This window comes from Thalassophryne amazonica, chromosome 12 (genome assembly GCF_902500255.1).
Source record: "Thalassophryne amazonica chromosome 12, fThaAma1.1, whole genome shotgun sequence".
NCBI classification, from domain to species: domain Eukaryota; kingdom Metazoa; phylum Chordata; class Actinopteri; order Batrachoidiformes; family Batrachoididae; genus Thalassophryne; species Thalassophryne amazonica.
Genome location: NC_047114.1, coordinates 10867947 through 10890135, shown reverse-complemented (window position 1 = coordinate 10890135; position 22189 = coordinate 10867947). Strand labels below are relative to the sequence as shown.

The following is a 22189-nucleotide window of genomic DNA, read 5'->3' as shown; positions in this document are numbered from 1 at the left end:
AACAGTGTTGGGAGTAACTCATTACAAAAGTAACGAATTACAATGGGTTACATTTTTCAGTATCTTAGTAAAATAAAGTATTACTTTTCAGAAATACCTCTAAGTACTACTACTTATTACAATCAGCTTGAGCTGCAAGCATATTACTTGTTTTATGTACATAATGTATGATTAAAAAAAAAGTACAAGTGCCAAGTACAAAATAAATTGTGGACAAAATAACCTATAGGAGGCAACCTATATATGATGCAATGATTGAAGTGCTTTAATTATAAACTGTAAAATTATACATTTTTGTATTTAAATGAATACTCCACATACTTCAATCAATCAATCAATTTTTTTATATAGCGCCAAATCACAACAAACAGTTGCCCCAAGGCGCTTTATATTGTAAGGCAAGGCCATACAATAATTATGTAAAACCCCAACGGTCAAAACGACCCCCTGTGAGCAAGCACTTGGCTACAGTGGGAAGGAAAACCTCCCTTTTAACAGGAAGAAACCTCCAGCAGAACCAGGCTCAGGGAGGGGCAGTCCTCTGCTGGGACTGGTTGGGGCTGAGGGAGAGAACCAGGAAAAAGACATGCTGTGGAGGGGAGCAGAGATCGATCACTAATGATTAAATGCAGAGTGGTGCATACAGAGCAAAAAGAGAAAGAAACAGTGCATCATGGGAACCCCCCAGCAGTCTACGTCTATAGCAGCATAACTAAGGGATGGTTCAGGGTCACCTGATCCAGCCGTAACTATAAGCTTTAGCAAAAAGGAAAGTTTTAAGCCTAATCTTAAAAGTAGAGAGGGTGTCTGTCTCCCTGATCTGAATTGGGAGCTGGTTCCAGAGGAGAGGAGCCTGAAAGCTGAAGGCTCTGCCTCCCATTCTACTCTTACAAACCCTAGGAACTACAAGTAAGCCTGCAGTCTGAGAGCGAAGCGCTCTATTGGGGTGATATGGTACTACGAGGTCCCTAAGATAAGATGGGACCTGATTATTCAAAACCTTATAAGTAAGAAGAAGAATTTTAAATTCTATTCTAGAATTAACAGGAAGCCAATGAAGAGAGGCCAATATGGGTGAGATATGCTCTCTCCTTCTAGTCCCCGTCAGTACTCTAGCTGCAGCATTTTGAATTAACTGAAGGCTTTTTAGGGAACTTTTAGGACAACCTGATAATAATGAATTACAATAGTCCAGCCTAGAGGAAATAAATGCATGAATTAGTTTTTCAGCATCACTCTGAGACAAGACCTTTCTAATTTTAGAGATATTGCGTAAATGCAAAAAAGCAGTCCTACATATTTGTTTAATATGCGCTTTGAATGACATATCCTGATCAAAAATGACTCCAAGATTTCTCACAGTATTACTAGAGGTCAGGGTAATGCCATCCACAGTAAGGATCTGGTTAGACACCTTACTTAAGACACCATACTTAAGTAATGTATATTACAAAACATAACTCAGCCAAAGTACTGTAACTCAGTTACATTTTATTTAAAGACTATGATAATGTAATACAAACATTTTACATTTTTTAGGTTATACCTACAGTAATATGGAATGTATTACAATTGTTAAGTAACTTGCCATACACTGATCGGGGAAAATCTTAGGTTAAAGCTTAAAGATACTTTACACTTATGCTGTGTGTGAGGAGTGCTTGCTTGTGAAAAGAAATTGCATGTGCTTGACTTAAATGTATATATTTTTTCTTTTAATTACAGTGAATGGTGTAAAAGATGAACGGATTGACTGTGCCACTGGCGTGGGTAAAAAGGCGATTTCTTCATTTTCTTACAGTTGGAAAAAAAGAAGGGACATGGCAGAAGTTCAGGCAGAGTTGGGTCTTCCGCTTCATCAGCTGGTAACAGAGTCACCCATAAGATGGGGTTCTCGCCAAAAAATGATACAGCGATTTCTGGAACAAGAGAAGGCTATAGCTCGTGTTCTGAGTGCAGATAAAAAAACTCGCCATTTTGTTCCCACGTGGCAAGATCTGCAAGTTTTAGAGGCCATAAATAGAGCAGTAAAGCCACTCCAGGACTTCACTGACGCCCTGTCCGGGGAATCATATGTCAGTGTTTCATTCATCAAACCTGTGCTGCATCTGTTTAAAACAAGTCTTCTTCAGCCAGAGGAGGAAGATGTGGAGCTCACTGCTACAATAAAAAGAAATATCATATCATGCACTACCTTGAAGAGAAATACAGCAACACTGAAAATGATGAACTCTTGGACAAAGAAAAAACAAAAACAAACAAAAATCAAAAATCGAGTTTTTTAATAAAAAAAAACAACAACAAAGATTTCTGGGGGGGAGAAAATCACCCAGCCCTAGTACAGATGTAGTTATGGATCCCCAAAAACGCCATCCAACAACATAAAGGTTCACTGACAGGCGGATGTTTTGCTTCACGCAGCAGCACGACCTGTGTCCTGCTGCCACACGCTCTGCACTAGCTGTTGCGTATATAAAATTATTATTTCGTGGCAGATTAATCATGTTTTCTGCAAATTCGCTGTTGAAAATGGCTCTAATCACTTCCTGAATCACAGAGGACGCTGCAGCCTGAGCCGTTTGCGTGCACCTAACATGCTGCAGAAAGCATTTTGAGCCGTCTAAAAAGGTAATTATTTGACTTGTTTACATTGTTATGGCTTGATAAAACAGTTGCATGTTTTTTCCTTCTTGTCTGCAGCTGTTAGAGTATTTATTCCTATGTTTATAACAGATTTAACTTCTTGTTATAATCGTTCAGACGAGCTGCGCTCTGATGCGATCCGCTGACGTCACCACTTGTCCTGTTCACTGCTTGTTTACTCCAATCAACTTGTCCAAGTCCAGCAATTGCTCCAGAGGCTGTGGTGTTGGTGTGAATAGTGATGCCAAAAGGCCCGAATGCACTTCAGTTATGACCGCAATGCAGATGCAGTGCATGTGCAACGCGTGCGCAACACACTGTCAATACATCTGTAATACCTCCATGATAATCGCAATGCGTCCGATCCATTTGCGGATCACGGATGTATAATGCATATATTGACATGTGCTATACATCCATGACTGTTTGTCATATACTCACTGTATATTATTAACCCTCTGGGGCCGATGCCATCGTATACAACGGCTAAGACCAAGCTTTACTAAATTCTAAATAACTTTTTAATGATATGAGATAGAAACATACTCTTTTTTGCTGAAAAGTTAACTCTGCTGACTTTCGAGCCAGCCATCGGTCATCTCATCTTTGTACTCCTCATAGAAGCTGTGTGATGACGTGCGCAATATGAGTGTCCAATTGGAATTGGTTCACCATCACATGGTTTTACAAAATCCAATCGTAGGGCAGATTTACCTCATGTGAAAAGCCAAAGATCGTTTTCAGGAGTGATATGTTACTAGTTGGCCTGTTTGAATAACCCCCTGGGTGCTCCAACGAGTACATACTATTAGTACATATTCAGTGTGCGCTGCGCCATTACGCACAGCAATCACTGAAAGCAGACGGAGAGCCTCTGATGACAATCTCACGTGAAAGCTGCTTTAGGAGCAGTACAGAACAGTCCTAAACAGAGTAAGTAGAAGTTTGTGTTGTAACCTTTGTGTAATAGCAGACACAAATTGCTTTGAGATGAAGAAGAAGAAAAAAAAAAACATATAGACCATTTTGTATATATTGTTCAAAATGTGCATTTGTGTTTCTTGTTTGAACCTTTTTGTTGTACAGTCTTTCACACAAGACCTCAAATTACCTTTATAAAGTGTCAAAACACTTGTTTATTATAGTTTCATGTATGTTTTGAATAAATGTGTGTGGAAAATTATTTTCCGCTTTTCTCTTTCTTATTTTTGTTTGTAAACCTTTATTACACTTATAAAACACAACAAAAGCATATATATTATGAAAGCACAGGTTGTCCTGAAAAAAGAGACATAAAACTTGATTGTGGGATGTAGGGAGAGCTGTTAACAGCAATAATAAAACATTTATGCCAGGCGAGTGAACTGTCCAAAAAATGCCCTCGGACCCCAGAGGGTTAATATATCCCCAATTCAGACTGAGACATCTGTCATTTTTGGCCACTTTTGTTGCGGACGACAACAAACGCCCAACATTTGTATACTCAATTCGCGTGTTTGGTGATCCACCAATGCTGATCACCCTTCATAAAGCAGAATTTTCAGTTTTGCAAATAAAAGTTTATTTGCAAAAACCCACACACAAGTTACAAATCAGAAATTTGTGTTTGTGGATCACAAAGCACATGTACAAATCAAAGGATATTTGTAAATCACCCTCTGTGCATTTGCAAGTATTAATGAGACAAATTTAACTCTACTCCAAAAATTTAGGTTTCCTAAATATTTATTACGGCCACTCTTCTTTGTTAGCAGATTAGCTTTTCAGCTAACTTTGAAAACCATCAGCAGACCACTTAGCTTCCACTAAATTTAGTTCCGCTAACTTTTAGTCAGCTAACATTCTTTTTGCTGAAAGTGAGAAGTTCAGTTCTCTGCCAGCAAAAGAGGGTGGACCGGCTGCTATTGAAAAGAAAAAGAAGAAAAAAAAAAAAGCAGAATCTACTTCCAACATGCATTGACTCAGTGGGCAGGAGATATGAATCGCAAAGCACTTTTCGCTTATGGTTTCATTTAAAAATAACTAATTCTGGACAGTTTATTGACATTAATGGCGACTGTCATTTTTACAAAGTGAAAATATGACATATCGCACATATCTTTTAAAGTAATGCGCTATTTCTGAAGGTTTGAGCTTTAACAGAAACACGTGCCAAAAGGCATTATGGGAAATTCAAATGATCTCCACTCATTATTTCCTCCTCCTTCCTCCCCCTTGTCAAAGTGTATAGAACACTGCCATCTACTGGATGGGAGTGTGAATACCCCAACTTCTTTGTGAATCTCAAATGCAGTGTTAAGGGCCTTTCGTGTGAAAGGCCCTTAACACTCAGAATGATATCAGTGAATGATGTGTTACCTTTCCATTTCATGTTGTGTGTATATCAATCATTGAAAAGACGACAACTGAAAATGAACATTACATGACCAAAATGTAACTTTTTATGCTTTTGACAACATTTTTAAGAGACTGCTGCATGAGACCCTGAAAACGTGCGAAACAAATATTCAAAATATTCCATGTGTGCTTAACCTCCGTGGATATTCATAAACGCAAACTGCATTTCAGACATTATATATATATATATATATATATATATATATATATATATATATATATATATATATATATATATATATATTACTCTGGAACAAACAGTATTGTAAAGGACAATAAGCAGGATGTTAAAGAGCAAAACTTCAGTTTCCTTCAGAATGACATGAACAGGAAGTGATCCCCACCCACTGTAAATAATGGTGAAACAACCTGAGCTTCTCGCAGGTTTACAAACAAACAAACACAGTAACAATGTCTATAAACCCACGTCATATATACGAGGGCTGTCAATAAAGTATAGGTCCTTTTTATTTTTTTAAAAAACTATATGGCTTTCATTCATATGTTTTTACGTCAGACATGCTTGAACCCTCGTGCACATGCGTGAGCTTTTCCACGCCTGTCGGTGACGTCATTCGCCTGTGAGCATTCCTTGTGGGAGGAGTCATCCAGCCCCTCGTCGGAATTCCTTTGTCTGAGAAGTTGCTGAGAGACTGGCGTTTTGTTTGATCAAAATTTTTTCTAAACCTGTGAGGCACATCGAAGTGGACACGGTTCGAAAAATTAAGCTGGTTTTTGGTGAAAATTTTAACGGCTGATGAGAGATTTTGAGGTGATACTGTCGCTTTAAGGACTTCCCACGGTGCGAGACGTCGTGCAGCACTCCCAGGCGCCGTCGTCAGCCTGTTTCAAGCTGAAAACCTCCACATTTCAGGCTCTATTGATCCAAGACGTCGTGAGAGAACAGAGAAGTTTCAGAAGAAGTCGGTTTCAGCATTTTATCCGGATATTCCACTGATAAAGGAGATTTTTTTAATGAAAGACATGCGGACGGGTCCGCGCGTCGGGACGCAGCCGGCGCGGTGCGGCGGCACAGGAAAAACACCTCCGTGTTGATAACCATTTGTAAAATCCAGGCAGCTTTTGATGGCTTTCAGTGGAGTGAGTATATGAGAAATTGTTTAACAGCTGGACATGTTCCAACTTGTCCTTAAGGCTTCCAACAGAGGTGTTTTTCCTGTGGCGGAGCGTCGCGGCGGCTGCGAGCCGACGCTGCAATCCGCCCGCACGTCAATCTCCTTTAACAGTATGGATTTGATTCATGTGTTTTCACGTCAGACAAGCTTGAACCCTTGTGTGCATGCGTGAGTTTTTCCACGCCTGTCGGTGACGTCATTCGCCTGTGAGCACGCCTTGTGGAAGGAGTGGCCCCGCCCCGTCATCGGATTTTCATTGTCTGGAAATGGCGGAATGATTTGGGGTTTTTTTCCATCAGAATTTTTTCAGAAGCTGTTAGAGACTGGCACCTGGAAACCATTCGAAAAATTTATCTGGCTTTCGGTGAAAATTTTACGGGCTTCACAGAGAATAAGGACTATTACTACAGCTTTAAGGACGGCCCACAATGGCGCGCCGTGCTCCAAGCCGCGACGACAGGCATGAACCACCAGATTATTTCTAAACGGATGGCTGTGTGGAGCTGGGACCGTCGTGTGCACTTTCTCTGTTTATCACAGGAGCTGGACATCAACAATTTTCCAGCAGATTTCACTTTTAAAAAGAGATTTTGTCGTGGAAAGCCGCACGGAGGCTTTGTGCGTCACGACCGATTCGCTGTTCGAGCGAGACAAAGAACGCCTTCGTTTCGGCGTGTCAGAGGACAAGTTGCGACATGCCTATCTCGGCTTTCAATGCTTACCAGTCGAGTGAGTTATAAGAGAAATTGTGGCGAGCTGGGCATGTCCTATATATATATATGTATATATATATATGTATATGTATATATATATATGTATATATATATGTATATGTATATATATATATATGTATATATATATATATGTATATATATATATGTATATATATATATGTATATATATATATGTGTATATATATATATGTATATATATATGTATATATATATATGTATATGTATGTATGTATATATATATGTATATGTATGTATGTATATATATATGTATATATATGTATGTATATATACACTCAACAAAAATATAAACGCAACACTTTTGGTTTTGCTCCCATTTTGTATGAGATGAACTCAAAGATCTAAAACTTTTTCCACATACACAATATCACCATTTCCCTCAAATATTGTTCACAAACCAGTCTAAATCTGTGATAGTGAGCACTTCTCCTTTGCTGAGATAATCCATCCCACCTCACAGGTGTGCCATATCAAGATGCTGATTAGACACCATGATTAGTGCACAGGTGTGCCTTAGACTGCCCACAATAAAAGGCCACTCTGAAAGGTGCAGTTTTGTTTTATTGGGGGGGGGGATACCAGTCAGTATCTCGTGTGACCACCATTTGCCTCATGCAGTGCAACACATCTCCTTTGCATAGAGTTGATCAGATTGTCAATTGTGGCCTGTGGAATATTGGTCCACTCCTCTTCAGTGGCTGTGCGAAGTTGCTGGATATTGGCAGGAACTGGTACACGCTGTCGTATACGATGGTCCAGAGCATCCCAAACATGCTCAATGGGTGACATGTCCGGTGAGTATGCCGGCCATGCAAGAACTGGGACATTTTCAGCTTCCAAGAATTGTGTACAGATCCTTGCAACATGGGGCCGTGCATTATCCTGCTGCAACATGAGGTGATGTTCTTGGATGTATGGCACAACAATGGGCCTCAGGATCTCGTCACGGTATCTCTGTGCATTCAAAATGCCATCAATAAAATGCACCTGTGTTCTTCATCAACAACAGACGCCTGCCCATACCATAACCCCACCGCCACCATGGGCCGCTCGATCCACAACAATGACATCAGAAAACCGCTCACCCACACGACGGCACACACGCTCTCTGCCATCTGCCCTGAACAGTGTGAACCGGGATTCATCCGTGAAGAGAACACCTCTCCAACGTGCCAAATGCCAGCAAATGTGAGCATTTGCCCACTCAAGTCGGTTACGACGACGAACTGGAGTCAGGTGGAGACCCCGATGAGAACGACGAGCATGCAGATGAGCTTCCCTGAGACGGTTTCTGACAGTTTGTGCAGAAATTCTTTGGTTATGCAAACCGATTGTTTCAGCAGCTGTCCGAGTGGTTGGTCTCAGACTATCTTGGAGGTGAACATGCTGGATGTGGAGGTCCTGGGCTGGTGTGGTTACATGTGGTCTGTGGTTGTGAGGCTGGTTGGATGTACTGCCAAATTCTCTGAAACGCCTTTGGAGATGGCTTATGGTAGACAAATGAACATTCAATACAGGAGCAACAGCTCTGGTTGACATTCCTGCTGTCAGCATGCCAATTGCACGCTCCCTCAAATCTTGCGACATCTGTGGCATTGTGCTGTGTGATAAAACTGCACCTTTCAGAGTGGCCTTTTATTGTGGACAGTCTAAGGCACACCTGTGCACTAATCATGGTGTCTAATCAGCATCTTGATATGGCACACCTGTGAGGTGGGATGGATTATCTCAGCAAAGGAGAAGTGCTCACTATCACAGATTTAGACTGGTTTGTGAACAATATTTGAGGGAAATGGTGATATTGTGTAAGTGGAAAAAGTTTTAGATCTTTGAGTTCATCTCATACAAAATGGGAGCAAAACCAAAAGTGTTGCATTTATATTTTTGTTGAGTGTATGTATATATATATATATATATATATATATATATTGCCTTCTTGCTCTCGGTCAGGACGGTCGCATTTTTCTCTCCTCCTCCCTCCCTAACTTTCCTGCTACTGTACCGTGTTTTGTCTGTGAGGCTGCCAGCCCTGCTCCTCTGGAAAACGGCAAAATGGATCTGATCAAGTGGTCTCTGAACGCAATTGACACTATTTTTTTCCACAAGACACTTGGGAGCGGAGGACCCGACCTGTCCTGCCGGGACACATGTGGCTGGTTACTTGATGGACAGCTGGCGGAGGTGGCAAGTCATGTGCCTGTACACATTGTCTGTGGAGGACGTTGAAGATGTTTACTTATTTGGAGCTGTGGTGACCGGGTTTCTGCTGTGTGAGGCGGCCATAGCACTGGTTTACCGGAAAATTAAGAAGGTGGAGGCGGCATTAATTGGCCCGTCCAGGCTGCCCCACATGATTGATTCGATTGGAAGGGCAGTGTCAGCTCAGTCGGCAGGTGTCAACCGCAAGTTGGAATCCATCTCGGGGAGAATGGCTGCACTGGAAAACCGCTTTGATCGTCAGTAAGACCACATCTCCTCTATTCAGATGTATTTGGGAGCCACTCTGAAGTTTCAGACTGTGGAATCTGCCAGGCGTCTGTTAATCTGGATATTTATTTGGTTTCCAAACACCAGCTGTCCTTCAAGGCTGCTGGGATAAAATCCTCCCCCCGAGGAACACTCCTGATAGCCTCGCTCCTCGTCTCCCCCGCCTCTTCGTCTACCCCCCCCCCTCCCTCCCTTCCCAGTCCTGAGATGTTGACTGTGGGACCTTGAGACTCTGGTGGACTGATTCAGGACTGGGATCCCCCCCAGGATGGACAGATAAGGCCTGTCGATGGCGCCACGGGCGGCCTTCCGGGCTGTCTGTTTGGACACTGGACACATCCAAGTCTCGGCTGTCGTCTGTCGTGATTTGTTTTTTGTTATGACTGTTTTTCTGTGCTATGGGTTTTTTTGCTCTCCAGTGCTGCTGCGTGAGTTCAACACAGCAGCAATGGAGGTTTTTCTTTTCCCAATTCTTTCCTTGTGTGTGCTTTTATATGTGTTCATGTACCGGACCGGCTTATGTGTGGTGTTGTTTGTTAAGTGTGTCATGAGGCCAGTCAAGGTTTGCTCAGCCCTGCTTGTGACCTAGGGCAGGGATATACATCTGGAGCTGGTACCCGGGCGCCAATAAAGGCGACCTCTGCTCCTAACTGGCAATTAGGATGGGTAAAAATGCAGTAAACACATTTCATTGTGCAGGGAACATGTTCCTATGTGCATATGACAAACTCCTTTTGAATCCTTGAATCCTTGAATGAGAGTTTTAGGCACAATACACAAAGAGTTTTATGTTGCGATGTTAATGCTGTTGTCTGTGTGCAGCGGTTAAATTGCGGCCTTATCAGACCATCTCAATGCGAACTCTCCAAAATGTTGCAAGATTTTGCAGGAGTTGAAACCTCAAATAGGGCAAATACCACACACAAATTACAGTTGGTATTCAAAGTCCCATCCAGTAGATGGCAGTGTTTTATGCATTTTGATGTGCCTTTTGGCTTGTGTTTCTGTTAAAGCTCAAACCTTCAGAATTAGCGCAATACTTTAAAAGATATGTGCAATATCATATTTTTACTTTGTAAAAATGGCAGAGTTGCCGTTAATTTCAATAACCTGTCCGGAATCAGTTGTTTTGAAATGAAACCATAAGTAAAAAGTGCTTTGTGATTCATGTCTCCTGCCAACTGTTTGAGTCGATGCATACTGAAAGTAAAAGGTGGTTGCCGGGGGTTTTTTGTGCAGTTTATAAACAAGAGTGGGCAGGGTGCACAAAGGCAGAAGCTCTGGCTCGTTGTTGGTTTGTGATTGCTTTTGAAATTATCCAGCAGCACTTGTGGTGCTTAAACTTGAAACTGGCTTAGCCAACAGCGTACTCAGTCAATATTAAAAGTTAGCAGTTAGCTCTAACTTTTGCTAAAAAAAAAATTTTATTGGTTTAGTGTTATAAAAGTGAACTTTTCAGTTAGCGGATTTACGGTTATTGAAGCTAACTTTTTGGTTAGCTGTGCCCACCACTGCCTCTACACATGAGCTGATAAATATTGAACATTATGTCACACCTTCTGATCCAACAGACTGTTTACCTGGTTTCTCTGGGACCCTCGACATGCTGGATGATGCGTTTGCTGGTTTCTTGCTTGTAAACACGATGGTCTTTCCAGCTGTGTGATGCTCAGAAGAAAATGTTATTGGATGACCTGAAGATACACACGAGACGATTCAGTCAGATCACGCTGGAAACCTCAGTGGAGGATGTATAAGGACAATCGGAACACTGTGTGCACCTGTGGAAGGTGTGCGTCGGGTTGTTGCAGTTGGCTGTGCTGCTGTAATCCGCGGGCTCAGACTGGTGCCTGGTGAGCAGGTCGTGGGATTGGCTGATGCTGTGGTTGTTTGAGTTTTGGCTGTAGTTGTAGGTGCTGCCGTGGTAACAAACACTGTGGGGAGTGGCTCCGCTGAGGTTCTGATCGGTTGAAAAATACTCGTCAGTGATTCTACAGCTTGTTGTGTCGTCATTGAAGTGACTTGTGCTGTTTGACTCGGTGGCTTGAAGGTTGTTGGTTTCTGAAACGTTGCCTGCAGTTGGGCAGTTGTGATCTTTGCTGTTGTTGCAACGGTTGCTTCAGTCATTGTTGACAACCCTAATCAATCAAATGCAGACAAGACAAAAACAAAATTCTTTGAGCACTTTTCAATGTGTGTGTCTTTTTAATTAATATTTTGCAGCCCACTGCTCGTCTTTTAATTAACCATTTGCAGTGCACTGCTTGCCTTTTTAATTAAAATTTTCAGTGCACTGCTCACCTTAACATTTTGCAGTGCACTGCTCGTCTTTTAATTAACCATTTCCAGTCCACTGCTCATCTTTTTAATTAACATTCTGCAGTGCAGTGCTCATCTTTTTAATTAACATTTTTGCAGTGCAGTGCTCATCTTTTTAATTAACATTTTGCAGTGCACTGAATATGTAAGTTAACATTTTGCAGTGCACTGCTTATCTTTTTAATTAACATTCTGCAGTGCAGTGCTCATCTTTTTAATTAACATTTTTGCAGTGCAGTGCTCATCTTTTTAATTAACATTTTGCAGTGCACTGAACATGTAAGTTAACATTTTGCAGTGCACTGCTTATCTTTTTAATGAACCATTTTGCAGTGCAGTGCTCATCTTTTTAATTAACCATTTGCAATGCACCACTCATCTTTTTAATTAGCATTTTGCATGTTAACATGTTAACATTTTGCAGCGCACTGCTTATCTTTTTAATGAACCATTTTGCAGTGCAGTGCTTATCTTTTTAATTAACCATTTGCAATGCAGCACTCATCTTTTTAATTAACATTTTTGCAGTGCTCATCTGTTTAAATCAACCCTTTGCAGTGCACTGCTCGCCTTTTTAATTAACATTTTGCAGTGCACTGAATATTTAGTTAACATTTTGCAGTGCACTGCTCATCTTTTTAATTAACGTTTTGCAGTGCACTGAACATGTAAGTTAACATTTTGCAGTGCACTGCTTATCTTTTTAATGAACCATTTTGCAGTGCAGTGCTCATCTTTTTAATTAACCATTTGCAATGCACCACTCATCTTTTTAATTAGCATTTTGCATGTTAACATGTTAACATTTTGCAGCGCACTGCTTATCTTTTTAATGAACCATTTTGCAGTCCACTGCTCATCTTTATAATTAACCATTTCCAGTTCACTGCTCATCTTTTTAATTAACATTTTGCAGTGCAGTGCTCATCTTTTTAATTAACCATTTGCAATGCAGCACTCATCTTTTTAATTAACATTTTTGCAGTGCTCATCTGTTTAAATCAACCCTTTGCAGTGCACTGCTCGCCTTTTTAATTAACATTTTGCAGTGCACTGAATATTTAGTTAACATTTTGCAGTGCACTGCTCATCTTTTTAATTAACATTTTGCAGTCCACTGTTTGTCTTTTTTGTTAATCATTTGTAGTGCATTGCTCAACTTTTTTAATTAACATTTTGCAGTGCATTGCACTCACCTCATCACATACTCATCTTCAACTGCTAATTCGGTGTCACCGACCAAACAGTCCCCCCTAAAAATTGGTCCGCCATGCCTTCACTGCGCATGCGTCATTTGTTGCGGTTCACCAATTATCACATCATTTCTGTTTAAAACTGCACTCCAGTTATCATCTACCTCAGCGACAGATATCTGAAGCTTTTGTAAAATAATCATTTCCACATAAATTCAGCAATATTTCATCATAAAAGATGGAGGAAGTGATCAGAGTGCCGCAGCTGCTCACTGCATGCTGGTCATTTTGAAATGTTACTGAGTATCTGCTTCAAAAGGCTTTGTTTCTGCTTAAAACTGACTTTAGATGATTTAAGAGGTTTTACCTTGTCATCTAATGGTTAATAATCCCATTAATCTATTTCATCACTTTGGGTGAAGAAACTCTGTCTCAGACGAGCTGCTGAGCTCCGAAATGACACATGCGCAGTGGAGGCAAGGCGGATCAATTTTTAGGGGCGGAATGTTCGTTCTGGGACACCGGGATCAGGTCGTGGGGGCAACAGCTCTAGCAGGGGACCCCAGACGTCCCTTTTCCAGACCACCTTAACCACCTCTGACTGGGGGATCCCCAGGCGTTCCCAGGCCATTGTGGAAATCATCTCAGCACCTTGTCCTGGGTCTTCCTCTGGGTATCCTTCCAGATGGATGCGCCTGGAACACCTCCCTATAGGGAGGGGCCTAGGGGGCATCCTTACCAGATGCTCAAACCACCTCAGCTGGCTTCTTTCAATGTGAAGGTGCAGCGGCTCTACTCCAAGCTCCACATGGATGACCGAACTTCTCACCAGCCACCCTCCTCAAGAAGCCCATTTCGTCCGCTTGTATCCCCGATCTAGTTCTTTCAGTCATGACCCAACACTCATGAGCATAGGTGAGAGTAGGAATGAAGATTGACCAGTAGATCGAGAACTTTGCATTTTGGCTCAGCTCTCGTTTTGTAATAACAGTACAGTAGAGTGAATGCAATACCGCCCCTGCTGCGCCGATTCTCCGGCCAATCTCAGGCTCCATTGTCTCCTCACTCATGAACAAGACCCCGAGGTACTTGAACTCCTTCACTTGGGGCAAGACCGCACTCCCTGCCCAGAGCAGGCAGTCCATTGGTTTCCAGCTGAGAACCACAGCCTCAGATTTAGAGGTGCTGATCCTCATCCCAGTCGCTTCACACTTGGCTGCGAATGGATCCAGTGAGTGTTAGAGGTGAAGCCCACCAAACCACTGCACATCTTTTTTAATTGACATTTTGAAGTGCACCCCCCATCTTTCTTAATTAACTTTTTGCAGCGCATTGCTCTTCATTTTTAAATAACAATTTGCAGTGCACCGCTCACCTTTATTAATTAACTTTTTGCAGTGCATTGCTCTTCATTTTTAATTAACATTTTGCAGCACACTGCTTGTTTGTCTTTTTTTAGTACAGGAACATTCGAAAGAAGGTTGCAGTCTGCAGCCCCTTTTAACCTTTGACCTTGTATCGCAACAAGTCTTTTTTTGAAACCAAACTTCTCTTTGATAAGTGATCAGAATTTATTAAATCTTCCCAGAACCAAGAGATCAACAGATTATTAAAGTGTTACAGAAGAATAAAAATGTATTTGCCGCCTGTTTATTTTTATTGTTTTTTTTCTAGATGCTGACATTCAGTGGACACTTTTATCTTTAACCTTCTTGGCCTTTACAAAATAAATTTATCCAAAAATGATCATCCAGTCACAAAAACACTGAGCCAAATGTGGGCATGTGAATCCAAAGCAGCCTGTTTGAACGGAATCCATTTGACAATGTTACAAAGTCAGTGTGGGAAACATGAGACAGCCTGAAGAAGTTCTGACAGGAACCCTGTGGAGACTCACCACGATCTGTGGAATGGACTCTGCTGGTCAACATGGTGCTCATCCCAGATGGCGAGATGTGACTCAGATTGGTGGGCGGTTGGTGCAGTTCTGAGGTTTAAAATAAATATTTGGAAATTCAACAGAAACTCACTTCAAGTTTTTCTTCTTTTTAAGTTTGCTTACTCACCAAAAGGTATTTTGAAGGATGAAACATTACCTATGATATAAAAAAAAAAAAATTGTTACAAGGCACATGGGAGAAACAAGCCTAGATTTTATCCACTGTATTTAAATCCTTCTCTGTTCCATCAATAACGATGCAACAAACAAAAGTTGCAGGATGCAGAGTTTCTCCAGTCACAGAAGCCTATAACTCCTTCAAAGTTGTCTGGGTGTCTTGGTGGCTTCCCTCACTATTCTCCTTCTTGCACAGCAGTGTTGTATCGGAAGTACCGGAAAATCACACTTAAGTAAAAGTACAGATACCCATTAAAAAAAATGACTTTGGTAGAAGTTCAAGTAACCGACTGAAATGCTACGCAAGTAAAAGTCTTAAAGTATCTAGTATTTATTGTACTTAAGTATGACAAGTAATGTACAACTAAATGTACTCAAGTATTGAAAGTAAAAGTACAATGTTAATAATCAAAAACGGACTCTTTTTTTTTTTATACAAGTTTATCTAGGCTTGTAAATGACTGGTATTATTAGTCAAAATACTAAAAATTGTGCACATCACTAAAAAACACCTCAGAAACAAGGTTTCAAAACCTAAACGAGAGGAGGCTACTCACTAGGTGTTCACAGGAAACAGTTATTTATTTCTATACGTATTTATTTTCATTGTTACATGGTTTTATCTTTTCTGTTGTGTTTTGTTTCATTAGGTTCTTTTTGTCTTTCTCTAAAATTGTATTGTAACATTATTAGTCTATTATTATTGACTATTATGTAGACTGTGATTGTTGTTGCTATAATATATGAATAAAAATAAATTTAAAAAGTTACAATTTGACTGTTTTACGACAATGAACACAAGTCAACACAAACATGCTGATACGAACAGCTTAATGCTACCTTTAACATTGAAAACGCCATAGACATGCTAATGTGTTAGCATCGGTCCCGTTTTTAAGTTCTATAATACGTACATCTATCAACTGTTTCAGAAGACCATAACAGGTTGATTTAACATAAAAATATTACTCACAGACATATGCTCTTCAGGGTTTTAGCGGGGAAAAACTAGGATAAAGCGAAACATAATACACGAATCATAGATCGAAGCACTGCTTCGACCTGCGAATCACTGCTTCGATTTGTTCAAGGTTCAAAGCAAAGCTGCGTTGCAGAAAAGTTGATTACAGACCCGCTGCAGGTCTGTAATCAATGTAGAGAAATGATCATTTTCCTGACAAACACCCCCCCAAGTTCCCAAACTGCAAAAGAGCCTACCGGACATGCCTCATGACAAATCAGACTGATTTCCTTGCAGTCACTAGTAATCAGTGGTGTCTCTGGGTGAAAACACGAGTTTTTTCGTGTGTGTGTGTGTGCGCGTTTTTTTTTTTTTTGTAACGATTAACGGCATGGCACATAGAAAATGTATCGGAGTAGAAGTATGCAATTAAGGTCGGAAATGTAGTTAAGTAAAAGTGAAAGTAAGCTGAATTTAAAAAAACTCAAGTAAAGCAGAAAGTCTCCCAAAACGTACAGTAGTGAAGTATTTTTACTTTACTATACAACACTTGCACAGTCACTCATGTTTTGAGAAGTGCCTCCTCCAGACAGATTCCATTAACATACAGTACCATAGCATTTGTATTTCTTAATGACTGAATGAAATGAAGTCCAAGACAAACAGTTTGTATGCACACAAACATTTTTGACACACATGAAGTGACTGTGGTGACTTACCGACGTGAGGACCTTCAACGATGGTCCGGTTAAAGAGTGGTGTAATGGCACCTGCCTCCCACAGGTTCGGCATCTCTCTTTCTGGACACAACATGCCATGTATTAACTTTCTGACTCGTCTTCATCCTCATCGAATTAACTAAAATAAGATGTCAACGTGAGGAGTAACGTCACCTTTACTAGCAAAGATTAGTAAATGTAGTGAAGTGTCTGGGTGCTTTCACACCCACCTCGTTTTGTTTGGGGCATCAGACCTTTCAGTTTGGTTTGGCTTCAAACTGATCCATAGTCTGGGCCATTTTTCAGTGTGACAACACTTTGAGCGTGGCAGCTTAGTAACTTAGTAGCTTCTAAATTGGTCAAATAAATTATGTGACACAGCTACCCTAATATGTAGCTACCCTACCCTAATTTCTTCCTGTTAAAAGGGAGTTTTTCCTTCCCACTGTCCCCAAGTGCTTGTTCACAGGGGTCGTTTTGACCGTTGGGGTTTTTCTGTAATTATTGTATGGCTTTTGCCTTACAATATAAAGGGCCTTGGGGCAACTGTTTGTTGTGATTTGGCGCTATATAAATAAAATTGATTTGATTTGATATGTTAGCTGTTATTTCTTTTGGGGGTTTTTTTTGGAGGGGGGAATTGTTTACTTCCGTCATGTTAATGTTTAACTGTTTGACTGGGATTGATGGTCATTTTTGTGTCAAAGTTCAACTGTCTTGAATTTGAAGGAAAATATTTACAAAAATTATTCCAGCAAATATTTCAACAGAAGTGATTGTGCACAATTAGAAAATGAGTTTCAACCTGTTGTGATGATCAACACTTTTTTAAGTGTACCACGGCAGAACCTGGAAAAGCCGTTTTTGGAGCTGGACTCACCCTTCTTCCCCGCCATCACACAGATGTAAATGCAGTCTGAATTATTCCTCTGGCTGACTGACACACAAAGACAACAACACAGAGTACATTATTAAGCAGTGACACGGACCACAGGTCAATAAAATAATCATTAATTCTTTAATTTAAAAAACCCAGCTACAATAACAATCCAAAATCACTGTACATGTCAGGGTCCAGAATTCACATTCCAATCCGATCAACATAATAACTTAGTAATGGGTAAAATTAAGAATTTTGTGAGTGCTTTGAAACCGGCTGATGCCACAGAGCAGGACAGCTGACACATGTCACATGACTGACCTGATAATATGGACGCAGATTTGAAAATCTCCTGAAGGTAACTGGTTGAGTTTCCCATCACGTCCAACAGAATGGCAGTAAAATCTAATGGGGGGAACAAAATAATAATAATTTAAAGTATGTCTGTAGACCATTAATATGTTTTTTTTTATCTGAAAAATCCATTTTAAATGTAAGTTCAGTTCAGTTAAGATAATCCTTTATTTGATCTTCAACTATGGGGAAATTTGGTGTGTCACAGTGGCAGTGATAATGGTAATATGGGATTAGACGTTATGTGAGTGAGATCCAGGTGAGTTACTCTATGCTTCATTCTTCAGTACATTAGTGTTTAAGGTCGCTGCACATTAATTGACCGGGTGGCAACACAACATAAAAGTATTCATGTTTGTACATCTATCTGTGGACAGGTGGTAGTAATTAGTGGTGGCTGATGTACTTCATTGATAGGAATAAGCGTTTTGAACCACTGAATCAATATGAATCAAATCAAATCGAATCAATTTTATTTCTATAGCGCCAAATCACAACAAACAGTTGCCCCAAGGCGCTTTATATTGTAAGGCAAAGCCATACAATAATTACAGAAAAACCCCAACGGTCAAAACGACCCCCTGTGAGCAAGCACTTGGCGACAGTGGGAAGGAAAAACTCCCTTTTAACAGGAAGAAACCTCCAGCAGAACCAGGCTCAGGGAGGGGCAGTCTTCTGCTGGGACTGGTTGGGGCTGAGGGAGAGAACCAGGAAAAAGACATGCTGTGGAAGAGAGCAGAGATCAATCACTAATGATTAAACGCAGAGTGGTGCATACAGAGCAAAAAGAGAAAGAAACACTCAGTGCATCATGGGAACCCCCCAGCAGTCTAAGTCTATAGCAGCATAACTAAGGGATGGTTCAGAGTCACCCGATGCAGCATAACTAAGGGATGGTTCAGAGTCACCCGATCCAGCCGTAACTATAAGCTTTAGCAAAAAGGAAAGTTTTAAGCCTAATCTTAAAAGTAGAGAGGGTGTCTGTCTCCCTAATCCGAATTGGTAGCTGGTTCCACAGGAGAGGAGCCTGAAAGCTGAAGGCTCTGCCTCCCATTCTACTCTTACAAACCCTAGGAACTACAAGTAAGCCTGCAGTCTGAGAGCGAAGTGCTCTATTGGGGTGATAATGGTACTATGAGGTCCCTAAGATAAGATGGGACACCATGTTTCTAAGATTTGTGGGGCCAAGTACAATAACTTCAGTTTTATCTGAGTTTAAAAGCAGGAAATTAGAGGTCATCCATGTCTTTATGTCTGTAAGACAATCCTGTAGTTTAGCTAATTGGTGTGTGTCCTCTGGCTTCATGGATAGATAAAGCTGGGTATCATTTGCGTAACAATGAAAATTTAAGCAATGCCGTCTAATAATACTGCCTAAGGGAAACATGTATAAAGTGAATAAAATTGGTCCTAGCACAGAACCTTGTGGAACTCCATAATTAACCTTAGTCTGTGAAGAAGATTCCCCATTTACATGAACAAATTGTAATCTATTAGATAAATATGATTCAAACCACCGCAGCGCAGTGCCTTTAATACCTATGGCATGCTCTAATCTCTGTAATAAAATTTTATGGTCAACAGTATCAAAAGCAGCACTGAGGTCTAACAGAACAAGCACAGAGATGAGTCCACTGTCTGAGGCCATAAGAAGATCATTTGTAACCTTCACTAATGCTGTTTCTGTACTATGATGAATTCTAAAACCTGACTGAAACTCTTCAAATAGACCATTCCTCTGCAGATGATCAGTTAGCTGTTTTACAACTACCCTTTCAAGAATTTTTCAGAGAAAAGGAAGGTTGGCAATTGGCCTATAATTAGCTAAGATAGCTGGGTCAAGTGATGGCTTTTTAAGTAATGGTTTAATTACTGCCACCTTAAAAGCCTGTGGTACATAGCCAACTAATAAAGATAGATTGATCATATTTAAGATCGAAGCATTAAATAATGGTAGGGCTTCCTTGAGCAGCCTGGTAGGAATGGGGTCTAATAGACATGTTGATGGTTTGGATGAAGTAACTAATGAAAATAACTCAGACAGAACAAACAATATTTGGGATGGTTATGAGTAATTTTTTCTCTAATAGTTAAAATTTTATTAGCAAAGAAAGTCATGAAGTCATTACTAGTTAAAGTTAAAGGAATACTCGGCTCAATAGAGCTCTGACTCTTTGTCAGCCTGGCTACAGTGCTGAAAAGAAACCTGGGGTTGTTCTTATTTTCTTCAATTAGTGATGAGTAGTAAGATGTCCTAGCTTTACGGAGGGCTTTTTTTATAGAGCAACAGACTCTTTTTCCAGGCTAAGTGAAGATCTTGTAAATTAGTGAGACACCATTTCCTCTCCAACTTACGGGTTATCTGCTTTAAGCTGCGAGTTTGTGAGTTATACCACGGAGTCAGGCACTTCTGATTTAAAGCTCTCTTTTTCAGAGGAGCTACGGCATCCAAAGTTGTCTTCAGTGAGGATGTAAAACTATTGACGAGATACTCTATCTCACTTACAGAGTTTAGGTAGCTACTCTGTACTGTGTTGGTATATGGCATTAGAGAACATAAAGAAGGAATCATATCCTTAAACCTAGTTACAGCGCTTTCTGAAAGACTTCTAGTGTAATGAAACTTATTCCCCACTGCTGGGTAGTCCATCAGAGTAAATGTAAATGTTATTAAGAAATGATCAGACAGAAGGGAGTTTTCAGGGAATACTGTTAAGTCTTCAATTTCCATACCATAAGTCAGAACAAGATCTAAGATATGATTAAAGTGGTGGGTGGACTCATTTACATTTTGAGCAAAGCCAATTGAGTCTAATAATAGATTAAATGCAGTGTTGAGGCTGTCATTCTCAGCATCTGTGTGGATGTTAAAATCGCCCACTATAATTATCTTATCTGAGCTAAGCACTAAGTCAGACAAAAGGTCTGAAAATTCACAGAGAAACTCACAGTAACGACCAGGTGGACGATAGATAATAACAAATAAAACTGGTTTTTGGGACTTCCAATTTGGATGGACAAGACTAAGAGTCAAGCTTTCAAATGAATTAAAGCTCTGTCTGGGTTTTTGATTAATTAATAAGCTGGAATGGAAGATTGCTGCTAATCCTCCGCCTCGGCCCGTGCTACGAGCATTCTGGCAGTTAGTGTGACTCGGGGGTGTTGACTCATTTAAACTAACATATTCATCCTGCTGTAACCAGGTTTCTGTAAGGCAGAATAAATCAATATGTTGATCAATTATTATATCATTTACTAACAGGGACTTAGAAGAGAGAGACCTAATGTTTAATAGACCACATTTAACTGTTTTAGTCTGTGGTGCAGTTGAAGTGCTATATTATTTTTTCTTTTTGAATTTTTATGCTTAAATAGATTTTTGCTGGTTATTGGTGGTCTGGGAGCAGGCACCGTCTCTACGGGGATGGGGTAATGAGGGGATGGCAGGGGGAGAGAAGCTGCAGAGAGGTGTGTAAGACTACAACTCTGCTTCCTGGTCCCAACCCTGGATAGTCACGGTTTGGAGGATTTAAGAAAATTGGCCAGATTTCTAGAGAGCTGCTCCATGCAAAGTGGGATGGATGCCGTCTCTCCTAACAAGACCAGGTTTTCCCCAGAAGCTTTGCCAATTATCTATGAAGCCCACCTCATTTTTTGGACACCGCTCAGACAGCCAGCAATTCAAGGAGAACATGCGGCTAAACATGTCACTCCCGGTCCGATTGGGGAGGGGCCCAGAGAAAACTACAGAGTCCGACATTGTTTTTGCAAAGTTACACACCGATTCAATGTTAATTTTAGTGACCTCCGATTGGCGTAACCGGGTGTCATTACTGCCGACGTGAATTACAATCTTACCAAATTTACGCTTAGCCTTAGCCAGCAGTTTCAAATTTCCTTCAATGTCGCCTGCTCTGGCCCCCGGAAGACAATTGACTATGGTTGCTGGTGTCGCTAACTTCACATTTCTCAAAACAGAGTCGCCAATAACCAGAGTTTGATCCTCGGCGGGTGTGTCGTCGAGTGGGGAAAAACGGTTAGAGATGTGAACGGGTTGGCGGTGTACACGGGGCTTCTGTTTAGAACTACGCTTCCTTCTCACAGTCACCCAGTCGGCCTGCTTTCCCGGCTGCTCGGGATCTGCCAGAGGGAAACTAACGGCGGCTAAGCTACCTTGGTCCGCACCGACTACAGGGGCCTGGCTAGCTGTAGAATTTTCCACGGTGCGGAGC

General features: G+C 40.8%; 1 protein-coding gene across 1 annotated transcript in view; it reads right to left on the bottom strand.

The window, feature by feature from the left end:
• LOC117522410 (HERV-H LTR-associating protein 1) overlaps positions 1 to 22189 on the bottom strand; it is a 62477-nt gene that overhangs the window by 25572 nt on the left and 14716 nt on the right. Inside the window, exons 7-13 of the mRNA XM_034183804.1 lie at positions 17925 to 18008; positions 17604 to 17660; positions 16724 to 16804; positions 14994 to 15023; positions 14825 to 14914; positions 11197 to 11553; positions 10996 to 11109 (exon numbers count right to left, since the gene is read on the bottom strand). Coding sequence (XP_034039695.1) covers positions 10996 to 11109; positions 11197 to 11553; positions 14825 to 14914; positions 14994 to 15023; positions 16724 to 16804; positions 17604 to 17660; positions 17925 to 18008 — 813 coding nt within the window. The remainder of the gene's footprint in view (positions 1 to 10995; positions 11110 to 11196; positions 11554 to 14824; positions 14915 to 14993; positions 15024 to 16723; positions 16805 to 17603; positions 17661 to 17924; positions 18009 to 22189) is intronic.